This window comes from Semicossyphus pulcher, unplaced genomic scaffold (assembly GCF_022749685.1).
Source record: "Semicossyphus pulcher isolate SPU_LCO1_2020_fin unplaced genomic scaffold, fSemPul1.0.p SCAF_21, whole genome shotgun sequence".
In the NCBI taxonomy this organism is placed as follows: Eukaryota; Metazoa; Chordata; class Actinopteri; order Labriformes; family Labridae; genus Semicossyphus; species Semicossyphus pulcher.
Genome location: NW_027211695.1, coordinates 16,381,355 through 16,403,837, shown reverse-complemented (window position 1 = coordinate 16,403,837; position 22,483 = coordinate 16,381,355). Strand labels below are relative to the sequence as shown.

The 22,483-nt window shown below is 40.5% G+C and overlaps 1 protein-coding gene across 1 annotated transcript; it reads right to left on the bottom strand.

Annotated features, from left to right (window-relative positions):
- Nucleotides 1–953: 953 nt before the first annotated feature.
- casq1b (calsequestrin 1b) lies at nt 954–21,790 on the bottom strand. The gene is made up of 11 exons (XM_069672189.1): nt 21,401–21,790; nt 6,938–7,031; nt 6,279–6,379; nt 5,039–5,150; nt 4,874–4,947; nt 4,549–4,679; nt 4,152–4,197; nt 3,976–4,030; nt 3,733–3,833; nt 3,414–3,488; nt 954–1,883 (listed from the first exon to the last, which is right to left on the bottom strand). The coding sequence occupies exons 1-11, from the start codon at nt 21,635–21,637 to the stop codon at nt 1,554–1,556; spliced, it is 1,356 nt and encodes a 451-aa protein (XP_069528290.1). The 5' UTR covers nt 21,638–21,790; the 3' UTR covers nt 954–1,553.
- Nucleotides 21,791–22,483: the final 693 nt, after the last annotated feature.

Sequence of the window (22,483 nt, the reverse complement as noted above, 5' to 3'; positions counted from 1 at the left end):
TGTCATGAATCACTCAACTCACTCACAGGTAGCGACGGACCTGCTTACTTTAAGTTGAGTCCACATTTGAATAAAATGAGCCTCTGTTTTAAAGTATATAAGTGGTATTAGCATGATTCAAATTAAAACATTTTTCTGTTTATCACTATGAAACAGGTCTGAAGTATTGAGGTTAAGAGTTTTACAATACAAATAGTTCCAGTGGCATCTAAGAGAGCAAGTGGTAGTAAGCATATGCTTAATTGGTGTTACGATTATGAGGGGGTCCTTGGAAAATGTCCTCCCCTGTAAGGGGTCCCTGGCCCCAAAAAGTTTGACCACACTGATGTGGTATGGTATTGAGTGAAATTCACTCCTCAAAGCTAGTGCTTAAAATGACCAGGAGGGGGCAGTATGAAAACTCCACAGTTTAAATGTTTTCTTTGTAACCAAAGAGAAAATTGGTATCTTAATGTTTTTTTTTTTAGAAATCACTTTCAAACTAAATTGGAAACTTGTTCTTTATACTACAGGTGTGTGTTTGATGTGAGTGTGTAATGTGTTGCTTTATATCTTTATTCTATAACACTTTCAGTCATAAAAAAATGCTAGCTAACAAGTCTTAAAAACATGTTTTTAAACATTCTTATTTCTTAGCAAATATTTCCGGAAATTGTTAAATATTCCAAAAATAAAACTTTAAATAAATGGGACAACTAAATCATATTGTCTGTTACACTGCAATTTAAGAAAATGTTTTTTAGCATTTAAGTTATTCACTTATATTACTAAAACTGCAACGTAGAAAAACGTAACTTCTCACTGGTCTTAGCTGATACTCAGAGCTTTGCTTAAATAATGAGCAAATCTCAGAGAGTTGGATGAGTAGATGAGCTTTGTCACTCTGACACTGTACACCAACACACACTCACACTCACAGCAGTGATAACAACACACAGCTTTGGTTTTTAAAACATTTTTGTCTTTTATTTTCAATATGAGAGCAGAAACAAATTATGTTGTAATTTTTTATCCAGTAACTTAGGTTTTCAAGATTGTAATAATCTTAAGACTGTCCAGTGAGTTAAGGTTAATTTCCTCAAAAATAGTCCGACAAAGTGTTTGTTTCTTCTCTTCATCAAGTAGAAAACATTTCATTGAAACAGGATTACAGTAAATTGGAGAAACTGAGAGAGGGGTGAGCCCCGGTCTGAATCATTGTGCAGAAAAAGTCAGGGAAGTTAGCCTCTGTTAGCCTCTGGGCTCACATTCATTGTGAAACTTAAAAGAGAGAAGTCAGCATATTTTGATAACAATACAAAGGGCATATGACGCAGTGACATTTAAAGCTGCAACCCTGTTCATCAACAGAGTAACACATGCTCTGCTTCATTAAAATCTTCTTCCCTGACTGACAGAAAACGTTCCCATAGGTCCATTATTTTTGTCCCTTACAGGAAACCGTACAGAAAAGCAAACAGACACAAAGTTGTTTGCTGTAAGAAATGATAAAAAATGGTGTTTCTTTTGGGTTTTGCCATTTCTGGCTTAATAAAACTGATGTTTGTTAGAATTTATTCGTCATCATCGTCATCGTCGTCGTCATCATCGTCGTCGTCATCGTCATCATCATCATCATCCTCGTCGTCATCATCATCATCGTCGTCATCATCCTCGTCGTCATCATCATCATCGTCGTCGTCATCATCATCATCATCGTCATCATCATCGTCATCATCATCATCATCATCATCATCATCATCGTCGTCGTCGTCGTCGTCATCCTCATCATCATCATCATCTGGGTCGATCTTTCCCGACAGAACGTCCTCGATCCACTGCTCCAGCTCGTCAGCTGTGGGCATGTCATCGTCATCATCCATCTCCATCCAAACGCTGTCGGCCTGCAGAGGACAGGAGGTACACAAGTATGTAGAAGAGGACTAAAAGATTTCCAAAGCCCAGGTCTGTGGCATCTTATAAACTCATCAAGACTGAAGAAACTCTTCGAAACGCACAATAAGGAAATCTTAATTTTGTTCCAAACGTTTTTTTCTGTGTTTGTGTAGTAGGCCAAAGAGACTTATTGTGTTTTCTAAAGTATTCAAAGGGGCTACAAGTAAGATTTTACATATATTCATCAATCAAATATAATTTTTTATTGCCAGTGTGTAAAGGGATAGTACAGGAACTGAAAATTTGAGACCTTCCCCAACTTCCTCCATTGCCTCTAACAGCTTCTATGTTAAGCACTCGAGAAGAGGATGTACATGTAGATGTACCTCTGCCAAGAGCTCAACACAAGACAACGCAAGCTGTGAAACGGAGGCAGATAATGCTACCCGCAACAACACCAACACAAAGTGGACGCATAAAGTGAAAGTGCTTTTGAGGTCAAAACAGAGCCACAACTGGCTTTCATGCTACATGTTGTAAGCTTGTTGTTAGCTCAAGTTGGCTAACCTTAGCATGCAGCTAACGTTATGACTACTACACATCTGAGTGTGAATGTAAGTTGTCTAGCTTGACAAATTCGCCAGCTAACATGACAAACAGTGATGATTTTGGACAACATGAACACGAATCGTCAGTGAAAAGTAAACAGAGCCGGTGAGTACTGAGACACGTGCGAGCGCGTACAAGAAGGATGACTGCAGTTCTCTCAACGACCGACTGTGTCACTAGAAATGAGGATTTTTTTAAAGGTTACATATAGCCCCTTTAATATATGTTAATGTTAAAGGTGGCTTTCTTTTTCTGTTGTGTAACACTTCCTGGCTAATGTAAGCTAGGAAGTGGCGTAAAGCTAATATTAGCATTCAGCATTACAGCATAGAATCAGCTAGGAAGTAAATTAATTACGCTAACTAACACATGTTAGCTAGGACGTGTTGCGTTTCCGAATGTAAGCTAGGAAGTGATGAAAGCTAACGTTAGCTGTTGTCTGACTGTAGCTAACGGATTTCCCTCCGGCTTTCCAATGTTTATTCTATTTTCAGTTGCTGATCAATCAGGAAGTGGTTAAATATTGATGATTTGTCTCATACCGAAAATACACATAACTTGCAACCTAGGACACAGCTGTATGACATTATAACAGCATTTGAGCCTCCCCTTGAGCGTGATGTCAGAGGAAAATGGCCGCTGTGAGAATATAGTGAATGGTGGACCATGAAACCATTAAATGGCCACTTGTTACTACTAACATTAGAAGGCTTTGAAGGGGCCATCTGCACTTACCAGAAGGTTCATAGACATCTATCACAATCAACACTTTGGAACAGTTGGAACAGGTAGAACTTCAACAAACATTGGCTATCATGTCAGCAAAAATAAACCCTAACCCTAACCCTCTGTTTGTGATAACAGTCAAAACTATTCGGTTAGGTTAAGAACAAGGTTGATTGTTGCTAAGGATCGGAAAGGTTGCTTACGTCCTCCACATCAACCACACCAATCTGAGGAGAACCGAGGTCGATATGGAAGGTCTTCTCCCAGTAGGGCACCAGCTGGAAGTGACAGACAAAGAAGAGGACATGGTTAATGATACAATTTCTAATGACGTTCAGAGCAACTGGTTTGGTCAATGCCAAGTTCTGTTGAATTATTTTGCCATTTTTTCCTGTTTTCTTCTTTCATTTCAGATTGCCAGTTCCTCACCTAACCTGCTGCCAATATGGCTTGACACAAGAATTCAATAACATGAAATGTGCCCGTTAGCGGACACCCAGTTTAACTGTGTGGTTTTCATACCAGGGGGAAATTGTCAGGGTCGATCCAGATGATGCTGAGGTTGGGGTTGTCGGTGTTCTCGCGTGCCACCTCCTTCAGGATTTCCAGGAATTCATAACCGTCTAAGGACAAGTTCAAATGTCAGGCACGGAAGTGTTCCAGGTATCCTACGGCCCTAGCTAGATATTTGATCTCCCAACTAATCCAATCAACATGTAGATAATGCTGCAGTGTAAATAAAGAGGCACTAAGGTAGAAGTTAACCTGGGTCATCTTCCTCAGCAAAGGCAACAATGTGCTCTCCGTCAATATCATCCTCCTGTGAACACAAAAAGGGTACGAGACAAGGCTGTTCTAAGTTGTAGATTGGTAAACGAGTTGGTTTTATGTTCAGTAAGTGTTTCTTTTCTTTAAATAAAGAGACATTTCAAATGTCTTACCCAGATCTCGTACATGCTGTGAGGCTCAAGCTTCCTCAGGGTGGGCCTGGAAAATTAAAGCACCAAAAATCAATCACTGTCATATTCCTTTGACTTCAGAGCTTTCATTGACTGTCCACAATTTGAGATTGTTCATGGTCTCAATTCCGGTCCAATAGTTTTACTCGGCCTTGTCTCGGTCTCGGACAAAGAGGTCTCTGGATTTAATTACAAGACTGGTCAGGAACACAACTGGACTTTGTTTATGTGGTCAAGATATAAATAATTGTCTTGCAAAACAACCCATAAGACCATTTGAAAAAAACACTAACAAGGACCTAAGACGTATGCTTCAAGTCTTCAGGTGACCAAAGAAGGATTTGTTGCTCGGCATTTTTTGTGTCACGCGGGGTCTCACCTGTCGTGCTGTTCAATGTAATCAACCAGCTCAGACTCGATGTAGGGCTTTCCTGGAATGCTGACGGGTTCCTCCATGAACGGCTCGTAGAAATCAACTTCATTTATCTTCAGCTTCAGCTTCTTGGCAATCTGGGATTAAAAGACAAAAACCTCATCAGACCAGGTATACGGAGTTTTAAAACATTTTAACTCTTCGATTGAAGCAAACACAGGGTCAAAACATGCTACAAAATATATAATTTGCTAGCTTGTTAGCTTCAATTCATTTTGTGTACATGTATGAAAAATAAACCAATGCAAATGCTCAAATAAACGATATAAACCTTGGGGTCGAAAGTGGCGAAGAACTTGACGAAGGGGTGGAACTCCTCAGCAGCGTCATCGTACTCAATATAGTCTGGAGGAAATAAGGTGAAACACGTAATCAAAACTTAACACAGCTTATTGTAAATAAATATGATCTGCTCTGTCTACAGATCAGAACCTACGGGGAGATTTCTCGCTCTTGAAATAGCCGACCAGCTTGATGACCTCATCCATGTTGTGGAAACCCTTCAACTCGCGCTCGTTGTCGATGATCTCCACAGGGTCTTCAATCACCTGACAAGGGACAGAATATCTGTGTGACAAAACTGCCACTGAAGAACAAACAGTAAACCTCGTATGTGCAGATATGAACAAACATCAGGTAGACCACCCACATGCTCCATAAAGGTGCCCTTTTAATGGAGTAGATGTGACGCAGTGCCTTCTCGGGTCCATCCATTGGAGATTACATGAGATAAAGTGCCCTATACAGTGTCCTTTGAAGGTAGAAATCATTACAAGGTGCCCTACCATTGACGATAACATGATTGCTGCCCTGTAAGTTGCCCTTCCAGTGGAGACGTCGTGATTATGTGTTCTCTAAGCTTCCTGTCTAGTGGAGAGAATCTGAAAACGAGCCCTCTTGGATGCCTGCCCAGTAGACAAAATGGGATAAAGTTTCCTTTAAGATGCCCGTCCACTGGAGAAGTATGCCCTCTAGAGCAGGGGTTCAAAACCCCGGTCTGTGAACCGGTACCGGGCCATGGGTCGTTTAGTACCGGGCCGCGAAACCCAATAGGTGTCTGTGACAATCCAAACATACGCAGAGTCAGAACCGTCGCATGGGCTGTGTGAAGTGTGCAACCGCACAGGGCCTCGCGCCTCTAAAGACGTTTCAAAAGTCGTCCAATTCAGCTGGAAAAAGCGCGGACCTGGCAACCCTGGTTTTGCATCCCAAGAAGCCCGATGCCCCTCTAAAGCTATGTGTTTATCAGTGAAATATATGAACTTATGACAGCCTGTCAACACAAAGTTTATACTTTAACTGTGCGCAGAAATACAGATGGATCGGTACTGCTACTGTCTGGTCCGTGTAGTCAAAAAGGTTGGGAAACCCTGCTCTAGGGTTCCTCTGCTCTAGGGTTCCTCTTTCCTCTTTTGGAATATGTGAAAGTGTATGCCCTCTTGGGTGGAAATGTAATAGTTTTTTCCCCAAGAGGTTTAGTCGTTACACCTTCAATCTGATTCACTGAATATGTTTTTTCTGAACCAAGATTTTGAACTGTTGCATCTTAACTTTCTCTGCACCTTTTTATTTTGCTAACCCCTGACCCTTAGAGTCCTCCACTGGAGCAAACCGTGGTCTGAATTTAACCCACAACTCATGGCCCCATCCCTCCTCACTGCCTATAAATTACTTACATCATAGAGGAACTCAACCAGGGTGTCAGCGGCCAGCTCGCCATCGTACTCGATGATCTCATTGTCGGCAAAGATGTAGATGCTCTCCACCTCATCCAGACCTGGTGATAAAATGGGTTCCATCATTAGCACACTGGGAACATTATATTACTCATTTTATCAGGTTAAATTGCAGTGATTGTTTTTAATATACCTTTAACTACTGACTGTTTTCACTTTAAGTCTGTGGTTTTATGTGTTTCAGTTCAGAGCTGCTGTTACATCTTTGGTCAACACTTGGGGGCAGAGTTGTTACATTTATTCTCTGTACTACAGTCGGCCTCAGACATCAACCTGATGTCTAATGATCCCGTGATTAGAAAGTGTCATTTCTCATTATGTTTTTGGTCCATGCATTACTTGCTTTTACCCTTTTTCACACCTGACCAATCAATAACCAGGTGCCAAATTAAAAGGCTAATTTTTTCCCTGTTTCAATTAAGACTGTCGTCAAATATTTTGTCCTCCGCACTAAGCAACAGCCATTGCAAACACATTGAAAAGTGTGAGACTTGATTGAAACACATGATTCAACCTAAGCCAAAGATTTTCCTCTCTGCTGGTATCAGTTAGGCTGTGTTTTCACCAGCAACGTCCCTGTCTGTGACTGGCATGCGTACCAAGCTTCTTGGCAACAGCAGAGTCCCTCTTTTCATCCACCAGGCCAAATCCAATGTCCTCGTCATCAAGATCGGCCAGCACTTGGGCTGCAAGCTGGACGGATAGACACAGAGAAAGAGAGAGAGAGGTGGGGGGGTTGGGGAAAGAATTGGAGTAAAGGAGATACAGAGGAAGTTGTATTAAGTATCCTTTCATCACTGACAGATCAAAGCAACACACTCGTCCATGATAGAAATGTCCTAATCCATTGAAAACATACTTTCAGTTTCATTTGCACACATAACCCCTTGACATTTCATATTAATTTCAAAGCCTTAAAAGCAAAAGCTTTGGATTGCTGCCTTGCACTTTCTAAATCTGAGTGAAACTGAAGCCAACAATTGACAGCCCTCATAGCCGGCCTGAGAGGAGCACGGACAGCGGGGTTTCCAGAAGAACAAGAGGGGCAGAACTTGAGCCAACTATGTCAAGGGGGAAGAGACGCTGCAACAGGTGTGGTGGAAAGGCGAGGAGCTCACAAGCCGCTGCATACATGCGCAAACATATTTACAATACCGACTGAATTTCTCCCCAGTTGAATACAAAAGTACACCACTGTTTTTCATTTTTATGCTAGCTGTTTCCCACTGTTACTGCTTTATTAATCAATTTAGCACCTGCAGAGCGTGAAAAGTATGACTGCCCCTTTAAATACGATGTTACAGTTTGTATGAAGAGAGTAAACAGCATCATGTAGCAGCTTGCGAAGCAGCATTGCAAAAATGATAACATTCATAAGCAGCCAGCTGCTCCAAAGCATCTGTGCACTAATAGTAGTGTGCTGCGTTGCTCTTCAAAGGCAATTCTTAATGCCATCCATTCTTTTGGTGTACAGAGTGCAGACACATCAGCTCGGGGTTGGGACAGTTTTAATACTGATTAGCATCATGTAACAGCTAACGAGTTACAGATACCTGCTGAAGGTTTAAAGGCTAGTTCAGTGTTTGGGAAAACATTTCATATAGTGAAGATTGTCTGACTTAAGCTAATGTTAGAAGCTAGTTAGCTTAGCTATCGTTTTAGATTTGAATAATACATGGACCAAGCAAACACAGCTATGCTAGGTTAAGCGCAGGCAATAATTTCAGCAAAGCTATGCTAAGATAAGCTAACTTAAATTAGCTGTTTACTTGATTTTGAACTTCCAAAGTGAGATTTTTAATTTTTTTCTAATTAAATACAGAAACGGACCAAAAAAACGGGCAATGTTTGGAGTTACAGTTCGATAACATACTCGTCAAACACACCCTGCTTTCAGTCGGTTAGCTAAACTAAGCTAACGGCCTATTTCCACAGAGCTGGCTTCCAATCGTTTTTGTTCTTGCTAATAAACTTGTTTTTTTTTGGTTTTCAGCCTTCAAAGTGTATTTTTTAGTCATAAATTTATTTAAATTCACTTCTGTTGGACGGTAGGGATGGAAAAAAGTTTGGGTACTCAAATTTTGGCGCATAAAACTTAAAACTACCTGCAAGGTCAGACATCATAAGTAACTACGAAGTGACCTTTTTGCATCATTGATGGTTGCATGGTTAAAAGGGCAGGAAGATGAATGGATGTACAAAGTGAAAGCTTGATTAATAGGTTAGAAGGCAGCCTTTTTCATACAGTATTCACTTTCTTTCACAAGTAAATCTGTTTGCCATGGCATACAAAGGTACAATCAAAATATAGACTCCGGCCAAGCCAAGGCCGCTTTGAAAGCAGTTCAGTCTCCATTGGTCCGTGTTGTCTGGTCGTTGCTTTCGTGTAATTTCATCTGTTTTGTAACCAAACTGCAGTCAAGGATCGGAAGAGAACAATCAGCAGATACTGCAGCAGCAGGAGGATCTGTGTTTCGCAGCCGAGCTTTACAGACACAAAAGGCAGACCTTAACATACCTGAAAGATATGTGCTGCTTGACTTGTTGTCAGCTGCAAGAAGAGGTAACGCTTTAGGGCAAAGCACAATAGTCACAGCCTCCAGGTTTACAACAAATCGGAGTGGCCTTCACAGGAGAGAAAATAGGTCCAAACTTAAACACTGAAATTGTACTCTGATTATTAAAGCCCGATTCACACAGGAATATCTGTAACCCTTCACTTTTACCCCCATATAGCATTAATTAGCACTATAAGAAGGTTTAATAATGGTCTATAACACACTGTAATATAGTTATACACTGCGTTTAATTGCTGTACAGTATTTGTCAGTGATTAAAACTTATCTTTAATATTACGATCATAAATATCACACCTAATTACAACCACATTATAATGGGTTATTAACCCTTTATCAAATGTTTATAAAGTGACTATAAATGCTAGATATGTGACTTAAGGTGAAGTATTACCATATGATCATTACCTCAGGACCACATGTTATCTGAGCAGCGGTCTTACTTAACGTGGCACAAAGTGGACATTTCTGCTGTAAGTATCCCACATTTTTAATTTCAGATTATCTTGGATAATCAAAAAAGTTATCCATTTTATTTAGAAGTATTTAGTCTGCTAAAATACGTCAAACACATTTTAAATTTTATTTCCATTTTATCCAAAAAATGGGATTTGGTCAGTTAATTTTAATCAGGCAGACGTTGTTATTGCTAACACAGCGTTCACGTTCACATTAGGGCCCAAGGTAATGCTCTCTGAGCGTGAATCGGGTTTAATACAAGATATAAAACAATTATTGAATATTATGTATTTGTGTTGTGCACCACTGGATGGAATAATTACATGTTTCTTGATTACTTCCAGGAAGCAGAAGAGTGCTAAGTTACAGAGAAACACAACCATTTTGAAAACATATTCTGCAATGTGTGGATTAAATTCGACTTAATAACAGACTTAAATAGATGGCGCTTTTCATCCTCTGATTATGCTGCTTTGAATTGGGACTAAATCACAATGTAGCTTTGTTTTTATTACATTTTCTTCTAAAGGCAATAACCCCCACATGAGTCAAGGTTTTTCTTTTCTTACATTAACAGTCGTTCCACAGCAGAATTGGTTTTAAAGAAAGTATCTGAAAGGCAAAAACAAAACAAAAGTTGTCTTTTCAAGAGCAGAACTTGTCTGTCTAAAACGTATCCCCCAAAGCTCACCCTGTATTGCCCTCCCTGTTACCACAGGGCATGGCCATATTAGTAACACTGGGGTATTTATAAGAGGTTGTCAGTGCTTGCAGTGGGGTGGAAAGCAAAGCAGGGAGTCCCGCAGCTATATAAGGCCGTGTAAGAAAGCATGTTGAGAGCAGAAAAGAAGGCTAATATCTGTTACATATAGAAATGGGTGTGGAAGGGGAGGAGGGAAGGCAGGCAGGGCTGATGATGAATGAAGACACTTGACACGCCATTTAACCCAAGTCCTCAACCAAACATCTTGCGTTTCTGCATTCTGGTGTTTTTCTCAGGATCATCTTCTGTCTTTTGCGTCCAACTGCATATAACTCCTGACGCTCCTTCACCCTTCCTCATCTGTTCCCCTCGCTTTCACCCAACCCATCCAGAAGTCTAAGTGCAAAAAGCCAAGTAAGAGGTCAACAGTGTAATCCCTTGGCTCCATCTCCCAATGCCCAGTCAGTGTTAGCTTGTCAGGTGACACAAGATGAGGGCATAGTGCCACGGTGAGTTGTCAAAAACGTTCCCTGGGTCGCTCCTGTACTTGGCACCAAATGAGCAAGGAGAGGGTGCCTGCTTTTCAGTGCAGTGGTGGGGTCAAATGTCTTGTAATATGGCCGCCAACATACTTACTCTACGGTGCTGAACGCAGGGTTGGCTAATATATTGGTTCCTTTGGCGTAACAAGATATGAATGGCAGTGGTTGTTCCACTGAGAAGACCAGTTCAAAAGCCCCTTAGAACAAGTGCAAAAAGTTACAAACTCCAACACCACAAAGGACAACATTGGTGTCAATGTACCAAAATGTGGGATTAATTTTAGGAAACAGTCCTGCAAATTATCCTGACACGAATGTAAAAAGTTTAAGCTTAATCTAAAAGGCAGGTGTTGGATTGGGTTGGATCAATGATTCCTTCAACACGATTTCAGGACATCAGGAGTCAACTTCTTGGCCCTAAAGTTTCCCCTCCCTCGTGTACAGTTGGCTTTTTCAACTATACTGAAGAAAGTGGCACAGGAAATCAGCAGGATTCCCAACATCAGATATAAAAAAAACCTCTCCAACAAGAAAGAAAAGAAACGATAAAGCAGAGCTGTAATTACAGTGATTTGCATGTCATTCATCCATACATACTAAACAGCTTTCCAACCAGCTACCACTGTTGTCTGTGTGATTCGATACCGGCTTGATTCTTTTCATTTTCAGCAAGTTGGAGCTTAGCATGCTTGGAAATAGGTGTTAACAGTGTTAACAGAATTGAGACCACCTCTTCACCTATGAATCTGTTGGGTTTCTATACTAATTAATTATCTCATTGTAAACCACACAACTACAGTAACAAGAGAAAAACAAAACAAACATTCACATATTTCTTCCTTTATAGCCTATTTCGAAAGAGACGATCAGTAGGCAACTTTCTAGGGCTGAGAAATAAAGCCAACACTAGTGTAAGAAAATGCAGTTCCAAGAGTGGCCACTTGAGGTTGGCTCCAAGAGTGAGTCAATCCCCATAGAGCTCCATGTTAAAAGGGCCTACTTTACAGCAGATTAAAAAACATGTTTACAGCCTGGTACAAAAAAACAGTTCTCTCCAGCGCCTGATTAGATTATATCAAGGCTTTAAGCTAAGTCATTACACTGGCTAACCTTTGGCCATGTTTGTGCCTTGATTTTTTCCTGAATATGACATGGTCTGCATTGTTAAATATACCAACAGTCCGTACAAGAAGTCAACCCTCCATTTATTTTATTGATATGTTTGCACAAATAAGCGGGTATCCATGTCTGCGCTCGCATACCTGGCTTTTTAGCTTGTTCAGTGTTTGTCATACATTGATTGATTTGTGCCACATGTCCATCGGAGTCAGCATTTTACAAATGAGAAGAAGGTTATTTTTAGTTACCTAGTATATATAGCCAGCAGCGAGATTGCTACATTCCACAAGCTCTCTTAGCTTCTTTAGCAGTATAACAAACACAACTGCGGTCAGCTACCGACACGAATAGAATCTCATTCTGTGGCAAACACGAGGGTTGACTCGCTCATTTGCCAGCTAAGGAATGAGCCACAGGCACAGACTGTTAAGCTTTGGTTACTTGCTGCTTGCCAACCCGTCACCAATGTCCAACTTCACCCTCTTGTTCAAATATTGTCACTTGCTCCAGAAAAAATTCCAAACCGATGGATATTGTTATGGTGGCTACATCCTAAATTTACACAGTCTATGGTTTTAATGGCTTTAGTGTGCGCAAAAATGCCTTTACATGTGGCAGAACTTGTTGGAGATGCTTCTTTATTTATTTATCCATCTTTCTAGCACTGTCCGTCTTTACCCCTGTAACCCCCTAAAGGGCTGAATAAACCATCAATGCAAAAGAACATGCCATGCCTGTTCCCTTCTCTATCATGGGTCAAAATCTGAACTTCTGACTGAGACTGGGTTGTTTGGTCGTGCCCATGTTGTCCTTGTGTGTTTCTTTAGTGAACAGCTGAGCAACTGATGAGTCACACATTCATATGTGTGCGTCACCTTATGATGTAAGTCCCTCAGTAAGAAGAAACAAACTTGCTTTGCTTGCATTAATATTTACGCCTGGGGTCTAAATATTCAAAGCTGTTAAGGAAAGTGCATGTACAGTACGTTTGCATAAGTACAGATCCTACTAGTGCGCATGGTAAACCAATGGCCAATGCACATTACAAGTTTAAGACCATTTATTACAAATAAAGTTTAAATTTTAAACCAATTTCAACCAAAATGGTTACATCCTTCTGCAAGAAGAACTGTTTATTGCATGTTACAGTTAAAACATTATTTTGGAAATGTTTATATATTGTAATTGATTGACCTTTTTAATATCACATTTTCAACTTTTTTGAGTAATCAAGATAATAAGTTAAGCTAAAAATTTTATAATGTTAATTTTTGTTATAAAAATGCATATTTTTGTTTTTTTTTGTTTTTTTACATCTCCCAGGAGGCCATTGGTTTACATGGCCACATCATCCATTTTTATTGGGTATAAAAATGCAGAGACTGCAACTGTTTGATATAGTAATTACAATGTGTATTTTTGGTTGTCAAAGATATTGTTGCATGTTAAAAAAAAGTAAAAATTAAATAAGGTGTAGATCTATTAAAAAAAAAAAAAAATGTAATTTTAACAAAACACATACAGAAAAAAATAATTTTCACTTTTCACACTGAAATTAAAATGTTACAAATGGATGGCTGCATTGTAGGAAAATAATTACAACCTATGCTTTGCAATATAAAAGAAAAATGGTGGGATAAATATTTTACAATACTTTAATGTATTGGCTCACAGGCCATGCACAAACAAGTTGGTAATAGCACAACAAATAAGCTATCTTACATTTCCTATAACATGTAGTCTGAAACCCCAAAAATAAAAGACGGAAGATTAAAAGGTTTTTAAGGCAGCAATATATTCCTTCCTTCTGTATAAGAAGCTGTCCTGGGATCCGTGCAAAATTAGAAGTTCAGCCGGCTTTTCCCCACAGCCAGATTTTGAATTAGTAATGGCTGCTGTAACACATCAGGACGTTCTACACCAGGCTGTTACATAACACTGCGCCGGGGTGGTCATGAAAGATTCAGATACAATATTGTATAAAACACACACCCTGACTTCCCACCACCTAGTGTGACTTCACGATTCAGTCCAGGATTATGCATAGACACAAGGCTTTAAGATGTTTTTAGTGACGGCAGATTTTAAACAAATCTCATCCTCTGATTATTTAACTTGTAGTTTACTCCTCTCTTTCCTGGCACGACAAGGTTTCATGGGAGACATGATGAAATGCATGGAAAGCTTTTAAAAATCTCACAGGCACACAAGCTGATTCACAACAACAAACTGTGAGGGCAGAAGTGTCTGGGACCATCTGTGAATTACTCACTTTGACAGCAATAAGCCATATTACAAACATGTCACAAAACAATCCCCTGCTAATAAACTCAGAGTCCCTCCTGCATTTGTCGAGCTTGTTTTTGTGAGTTACATAATAGCCTGCAGGTGTTTAGGCTTTAGCTATGAACTCTTCTGAGGACAAGTGACTTAGATTTTATAGGAGGCGTCAGACAGTGAGATTCTGAAGGTAACAATCAGAAGTGGGATGTTTATGACCCCAAAAGACCCCATGTTGACTCTTTTTCCCTGTGCCACTTTTACCATTTTCATCAAGACCAAAATGACATTACATATAGCACAGTACGCCTTCAAACCAGGGCTGTAACAATTCATAGACATACATGGATCAATATATCAGCTATATCACCAATACAAAGCAAAAATGTTGCTTTATATTGTCACTTTTAAGATGCATCAACCGACATATTGTCCAACCTTTATAAATATTGTAATTGATTGTTTTAGGGTTGTTTTAATGTCTGGAAGAGTTCAGTATTTAAATAATCATTTTCTGACTTTATATAAATGTGACTGACTGTATTTCATGTGCCAACAATATCATCTCATAGCAATCTCGGGAAACTAAATTTTAGTCTAACCAAAATTGTATTGTGGCAGACAGTGATATCAGCAGATATCGTACTATTGTCCAAAAGATCAATATAAGATTTAATCATGATTTTCTCCCCTACATTATACATTCATGGCTCCCAGAGGATGAATCCCAATTCTCTTGGCGATCTGCTGACTGATATAACAGAGTTCATGCTTTGGTTTTGATTGACCTATCTTGACATCTACTTTGTGGATTGGCAAAAAAATTGGTAGATACCTTCCTTTCCCCCCAATGGACTAAAGTGTAATAATTCAACTCAATATGAGTTTTTGAAACAACGCTGCCTCTTTCTACACCTCAACAGATGTTTAGCGATGAAGAATGGAAGTCATTATGCTTTGTTCTCAAGTTGCTGTTCATTGAGAAAGATATACATGAATAAATGTAAGAAGATGATTGAATGACTACTCTATTTAAAATAATATGGTTAATCGACAGTTACAGTGTTCACTTACAGTGGTGTAAAGTACTTGTATCTTTATTCGGGTCAATGGCCTTATGTGATGTGAGTCGGGTTTTCAACGACACAAAATTCACATACATTTTTCATGTTGCATCTCAATACGCAGGATTTTCTTGACATTTTTTCCCCATAAATAAGTGATATAGAAAGATTCCCTGATATAGATAAAAGAGAAGGTGGATGGATTTTCTTCTGCACACACTTCTAAAAGGTGCACTGAAGAGAAAAATCTCATTTGGGAGTAAGTTCATATGATCCTCTCTATTGCAGCCACTATACAGATCCACGGGGCACAGTGCGATCCGGCAGCTGCTTGCTGGAGCACAAATGATAATAAGTGTTTTTACTGAAAGAGATTGCAGATGCGCCAAAGCGTTCTGTAGAGGCTGCTTTTGACAATTCACAACCCTTTTCATCTGCAGAGGGGGGCCTGCTTCCACTGTGACGTTCTACAAAATCATACAAAATATATCAATTCATGCACCTTAGAAATAATGAGGAGATGATTCATGCCTGGTAGTGTTGGTAGAAAAATCCACTTGAGAATTTGTACCTACTGTACTTCCGTCTGTGTTAAAAAACTTTTAAGGTGTTCAATAATGAGAGTGCATCAGGCAGCAGAATATATATCTTTTTTTAACAGCTGTGGCCCTCAAAATCAATAGACTGCAGCTTCTATTAAGAACCCTCTACAAACAACAAGTGGCGTTTGACATAGAATAAATTGGAAAAGCTGAACACCATTCAAACAAATCTCTCTACACACCACACTGCTGAGAAAAACATCAAGGACACTTGATCTAAACATAACTCCTGTCACTTTTAATGACATCACATCTGACAAATGAGTTCTTAATTTAGTTTCTCTTTCACACTGTTAATTGGGGGTTGAGATGTAGTGCAAGGAAGGCAAGACGAGATCTATTAAAATGTGATGTAGCTCTCACACAACTTGACAGCAGTGTCACTTCATAGAGGGAAATGCTAAGTATTGACAGCTGTGCTACTTGAATGAGAATAAAGATATTGGATGGCATTAAAGTTTATCCTGGAGGATATTAGGTGGCTCTCTGGCTAAAGCGCCTGAACCAAAGTTCATGAGGTAAAGGTACCGTGGGGACTCGGCCTCTTGGCTGAGATAAGTTGTGGTAACGAGATCCAGTCCTACTTATACATTCTGCAGGTGGGGTGTCAATGTTTGTTGCTTAAAATTAGAGTCAATAATATTTAGCTGGCTGCCTGTCAAGTTCACAGGTCATAGCATGGCATGGTTACAAAAGACCCTGGAGATGAGTTTTCAATTCAGCGGCCATTTTCCTTGTTGTACCAGGTTAGTCATATAAATAAAGGTAGTCTTGTTATTTTTGCACGATATCCACACTTATCAACAACTGGAAGACAGTTGGTAGTGAAAACATGGAGGCATTTATATTTGGTGGGACACCATATTTTAAACTAGTTAGCTTAAAACACAGCTTGTGTTAGCATTCAACCACTTCCTGGCTAACACGTTTTACCCCTGGTAGAATCTCAGAGTCTGTTTTGTGAATGAATGTTGTTTTCAGCCATTATTTCTTATTCCTACACACGGGTCTGTATGTGACTGACTAACTGAGTGAGTGACGGTACTTTCAGAGCCGTAGAGAGAGAGAGTTGCAGCATCGCAATGGCGGATCATGGAGCATATTGGACCTCTGACGCGACTCTCTGTCTATACGGCTCTGGATACTTTGTTCCGGGAGTAGGCGGGGCAGCTCCTCTGCTGCTCGTCCGCTGTCCTCACATACGTCCGCAGCGCGCACCTGCTTTTAAACATGTTGTTTGAACTAGAGTTGTACTTTATCTGTTTAACCAACTTGCAAGAGGACTGCATATGAAAGATAACTACTTGGCTAGCATCAAATACGATGCCTCGTCCCTGATAGTAAATGTTAGAATCCTATACCATTTTGTCTAAATAGTATTTGTCTTCTCTAAGGGTGCTGTAGATAGAGTAGTATGACATTAAGGAATTGAACTGAACAACAACGTGTGTTTATAAGAGGGTAGAGTGTTGGTAAGCAAGTAAAAGATGGCTGGAATCTGAGCTGTGTGGAGCACAGGGATTGGTGAGTATGGGCATTTACAGTATGCAGTGTGCCAAAGGTCAGAGTTCAAACTGACAGAGATAATTGTGTATGTGTGAATAGGCAACAGGCAGACGAGCCAGAAAGAGTTAAATGCATTCATTAGATGGGGGGCTACATTTTTCAATTTTAAAATGTAATACTCGAACCAGCACACATTGTAGAACCTATTAATGGAGCTTCGCCTCTGGCGTATGGCTGCTAATTTTGCACCCTGTCTGTGAGTCTTTAATCATTTCTTGGGATGAGTTCTGCCTAACAACATCCGTCCTGAGTTTCAATAATGAGAGATATTTTTGGCTTAAGTGCTGCAGGTGTAGTGGCTTATTTTGAGACTGACTCATCAGGGCTGTCAAATCTATCTCGTGCCTTCTGAATATGCCTCCAGTTCATTTAACAGATTGCTGTTGTCACTTTGCACTGATTGAATGTTGGACACCTGTGATCACTCTGCTGGATATTAAATAGGACTGAGAAATTGCATGCTGAGAGCTATGTTAAACCCTGTTGCTAAGCCAAAAATGTAGCCTTCCATGAATGACTTTGCCATCTCTGTATCAACACATTTTGAGGATGAAGAAGATGAATTCAAGTGGCCTGGAAAACGTGACTGGTACACATGATTTTGCATGGTTTATAGCTTCAACGAGTAGTCGATTCATTAATTTGAGATAGAAAGAAAAGTAATCAGCAGCTTTCAAAATATGTTTTCACCTTAAATTCCACATAATTGATGGTATTAATGTTGCAAATGTTACAGTGCTTTTTAAATTAATCATACATTTATGCAAAAGTTGTTAGCTACTGCTGTCTGTAAACCAACCCAGCCTCAACCTTATGCACTATATATTTTCTTCTGTAGAATTAGAATCCTTGTTCCTGTTTTCAGCCTTTTCAGACAAGGCGTATGTTCCTTGACGTTGCTGTCACTGACTGAATTTTGATTACTTGGTCTCCCAGACAAGATCTGTTCTGACTCAAGGTCCGACTGTCCTCGCTACTTTCCAATTTTTAGTTCAAAACATTTCCTCACAAAGCAAAACATTCTAACTACTATTTATTCTGCTCAGCATGCAGTGTGGTGACATCATTTAGGACCTTTCATTACGCTTTCCCAACACCCTCGCCACACATGCGAGTCAAAAGTTAAACTCTCCCTAGCCTTTCACGGCAGAGAGGATACACTGGATTAGTTTTCACAGACTCAGAAAAATTCCAGCTGGGGTTAAAGGTGACATGTTGGACATTTTAGGAGTGACCGGATGAAGATACTGAGTTTGTAGGTGACTTGTTCTAACTGTCAGGTCTTAAAATTGATTATGTGCATGGAGTATTTAAACATAAAACGTCACTAGTAGTTAGACAACTATATTGCATTTTACTGGTAACTGCTCCTTTAAGTGGCTTTGATCTAGAGATAGAAGGCTTACCGAGTGGTCCTGTGGAATTTGTGCTGTGGAATATGATCGTCTACACTGATGACACTGATCATATTTCACCCATTGCTACCATAATACCATGTTGTTCCTTGCATCATATTGCCATAAAGTAAACTCCTTGGAAAGTACGAAAAAATAAGCTTAAGACAAAGTGGTTTGAATATGTGCAACTAGTGTTAAATACTGGACAAAGAAATCTTCATATGATAGCAACAATCCGTCATTTCATTGAGGGCTTTCATGCACTGTCAATCCTCATCAATGGCCTACTGGTGACAGCACCAACAGGATTGTTCTCTAGACTAATGTGCAAACTGTAATCTATTCTGTTTCTATGGTATCAAAGAGAAAGCTGAGGTTTGACAGATAAAGACAGATCATTTACTTTCTGAAAATATAAGTGATAAGTGGGACAATATCTTCAAATCATCAGCTCATAAGAAGTACTTTTGAAAAAAAACTGACAACACGCATCGGTTTTGGTGAAAGTGAGATTAAGTAACATGTAATTCTGACATCATGCTCTATGCACAACATAAATATTACAGTATGGGGTTTCAAAATAGAAGCATACATGAATGACACGTCCAGTCATCCATGTATGGTCCAAGCTTTGAACAAAGGCAGTTTAGATTTGATCCCCTGAGCTCTGCACTTCAATAATTCATACTTCCTGATTCATAGGTGGTAATGACCAGCTATTTTAAGCATCCCCTCTGAGCACCTCTTGTGCTCTTTCCTCATTGGCTGGCTGAATGGTCACAACCAACTGACAGGAACTCAGTAACAGAGTAACAGTCCAACAGGGACCTGCTCCAGTAAGCACCTCTTTCTCAAGCCAAGAAGCACAACTTGGCAGCAACAAGAGGAGATTGATCAGATCCAATGACTTGGGTGTGTAAATGATGGTTTAGGACTTCTGCCTGCACCCACAGGGGTGTGTAGTAATACAAAACAGTACAGAGTGTTGCTTGAAGAGCTGACAGAGCAGTGGAAGCAGTATTTGAGGTGAGATATGGCCCTAAACTCTCTGCCCGTCCCAGGAGGGGTTTTAGCCTCTTGCTAAGCATGCAGGGCTGTCCTGGGCTATTTGCAGAGGTGACTTATGGAGGCTCGTGTAAGGTACACTGTGTGTCTGTAAGAAGACACTGCTGCTCTGACAGCAGGGGATTGCTGTGGTGAATACACTGGCTGACAGTAAGGCCCAGGTGCATCGACTTTAGGCCGGCTGGTCAGGTAGTCTTAGATTTATTTAATGAGATTGTGCAGAACGTGTTCTGTTTTTCTACTGCCAGTTGATAAGCAGCATCACAGAAGCAATTTAGACATAAGTGCCTGGCTCAAAGGCACCACATCATCCGCTTGCCCCAGAGTGACTTGCAGATTTACTGCTCTTTTACTATTAAGCATCTGGGCAAATGTGATGCATCACTTTTACAGCCAACCTAACAACACATTATGGACGTACACAGTGTTTCTGGTCCATGACAACTTTATTTTGCTGGGGGGGGTTGTACAGTGTACACAAGCTCGATGGATAGGGGGGTACTTGACTTAATTGTATAAAAACATCTAGGAAAAGAAATGGAACTAGTGTAAAACAAATTGCCAATAACTAAAATAGATCCATGCAAGGTACTTTAGACAACTTAGAGAGACTGCTTAAAGGCCATGGGTGAAGACTTGCACAACTGATACACCTAACACACAGGCATAAATGGATAAGCAAGTTTGATGTAGCTGTGTGCAAAGACATATCATCATTTGAGTCTAATGATGGTAGAAATGATGTAGGAGGTTCTTTGTGGCCTAACATATTGTTGGCCTTACCATGCAGACAGTAGCCATATAAATAGGGCTAACCCTACTAGCCTGATATCTCAAAGGGCGGGGAATGCTTCAAGTAAAGTCGGTTGTGCAAAGTCTCTATATCTAAAGGTAGAACTTTTCATGGCTTTTTCAAATGGTAAAAACATCGTTGGAGTTTTAATATCTATTATACTTGAAAAGTGGACGAGGTAAAGTGTAGCAGAATAAAGAAATTAAAAAACAAGCTTTAGAGGGAAGTTCAACTCCTGCCTGGTTTCTCAAATCTACGCGCTTGGCAAATAACCAGCACTGCCCAGGTACAATTATTGTCAGACAAAGCCACTGCCAAACCCTGATATCAGAAAGGTTTAGGGGGAGGGGTTTTCAGAAGCTATTAATTTCCAGCTATGTTTAGATTATTATAAATAATACTAATAATCCCATTATTTTTTATGTTTTCAAACTCTGGAAAGGTTGTGCTCTCTTGATCCACGGGTTCATCAAGCTGACTCAATCACAATTTAATTTACAATCAGACAGCAGATGATTGAATGTGTTCACGCATCACTTGGCATACTTCCTGGAGTATATGTATCTCTTCATCCTGTTCCTCATGTCCCCACATTCTCCAACCTGCCTCCTTCAGGTCAGCACCTATCCAGTCATACTTGAAGAGTCCATGAATCCCTCACTTTGACGTCGCCCCATAATTTCCACATGATCGGTTTACCTTCCTCCTCACCTGTCAACGGCAACAAACCCACTCCCCAAAACGCTAAGTGCAAAAGCCACGACTGCGTACAGGAATCCCAAACCGGAGCCAAACTCTCCATGTGAAACCCTTCCCTTCCTTCCCCTCTTCCCACCATGACCCTTTCCCTACATCGACCCCAGTTTATCCACTGTCATGCTTTGGCGGAGACCCACCTCCAAAGCCAGCTCTTCAATCTGAAACTGCTTCATGGCACTACGGTTTCCATCCACATTTTTGTGATAGTAGATCACCATCACGTCGTACTTCTTCATGATGGACTTGTAGTTCTTGGCGCCGAGGTCATGGACACGGTCTTTACCATCGTACTCGGGGATCTCCAAGCCCTTCTCCCCCCAGGACAGAGTCCCCAAAGAGAGGAAGACCCCCAAAAACACCCAGCCCCACTTCATGGCTATCGTCACCTGGTGGTCGCGAGAACGCCTCTTCTCAGAGCCTTAACTGTTGATGTGGGTAGAGGAAGAAAAATACACTACAAAGGTTTAATGTTGTTCCCAACGCAAGTTGGTGTCAAGCAGGAAGACTTAGGAACAAAGTCTGCTTCCTTTCCCCACCGGCTAGAGAAGAGCAGGTCTGACAGTGGCACCCTCCCTTTAAAAAAGCAATGCACGTGGTTTTGCTGACGCCACTGGGCACAGAAACAGGGAGGGGCACTTATTGGGGAGACAATTTGGTACGCGAGTAAGCGAGGAACTGATCCCACTTGTCCAAGAACTGTGCACAAGTCAGAAGGGCTGCCAAAATAGTAGGACAGACATTGAGGGGAAGGCAGGGTGGGGGGTTGGGGGTGCTGAGCAGCGGTGAGAAAAATAGCAAATGGGTGGAAACACGGGAGGAGCCAAGTTTAGGTCATACTGCCACCTGTTTGAAGCCATGGCTATGAAAAGGGACAGCGGTTGTGTTGGGTGTTTGGAGATCTACAGATACCAGCTCAGTGTCTTGAAGACTGAGGGTATGGATGGATGTACGATGAGAGCTTGAGGAAAGAAGAGCTCCAAGATGCCATTCCCATATTAAGTTTTGCAGAGGAGTCGGACTCTCGCTAAAAATAAAGGCCTCGGCAGGACAGTGGTCTGGACAAGATGGCGTCCGCACAGAGGGTTAGAGGGTAGATGTGCCCTGTAGGCACAGATGGATGGGAAGAGATGTCATACACACTTGTTTGTGCATAAAATTTCTCTTAGCTTGACTTTTGATAATCATAGGAAATGCTGTTGGTCATTTTTATTATGGTGTGA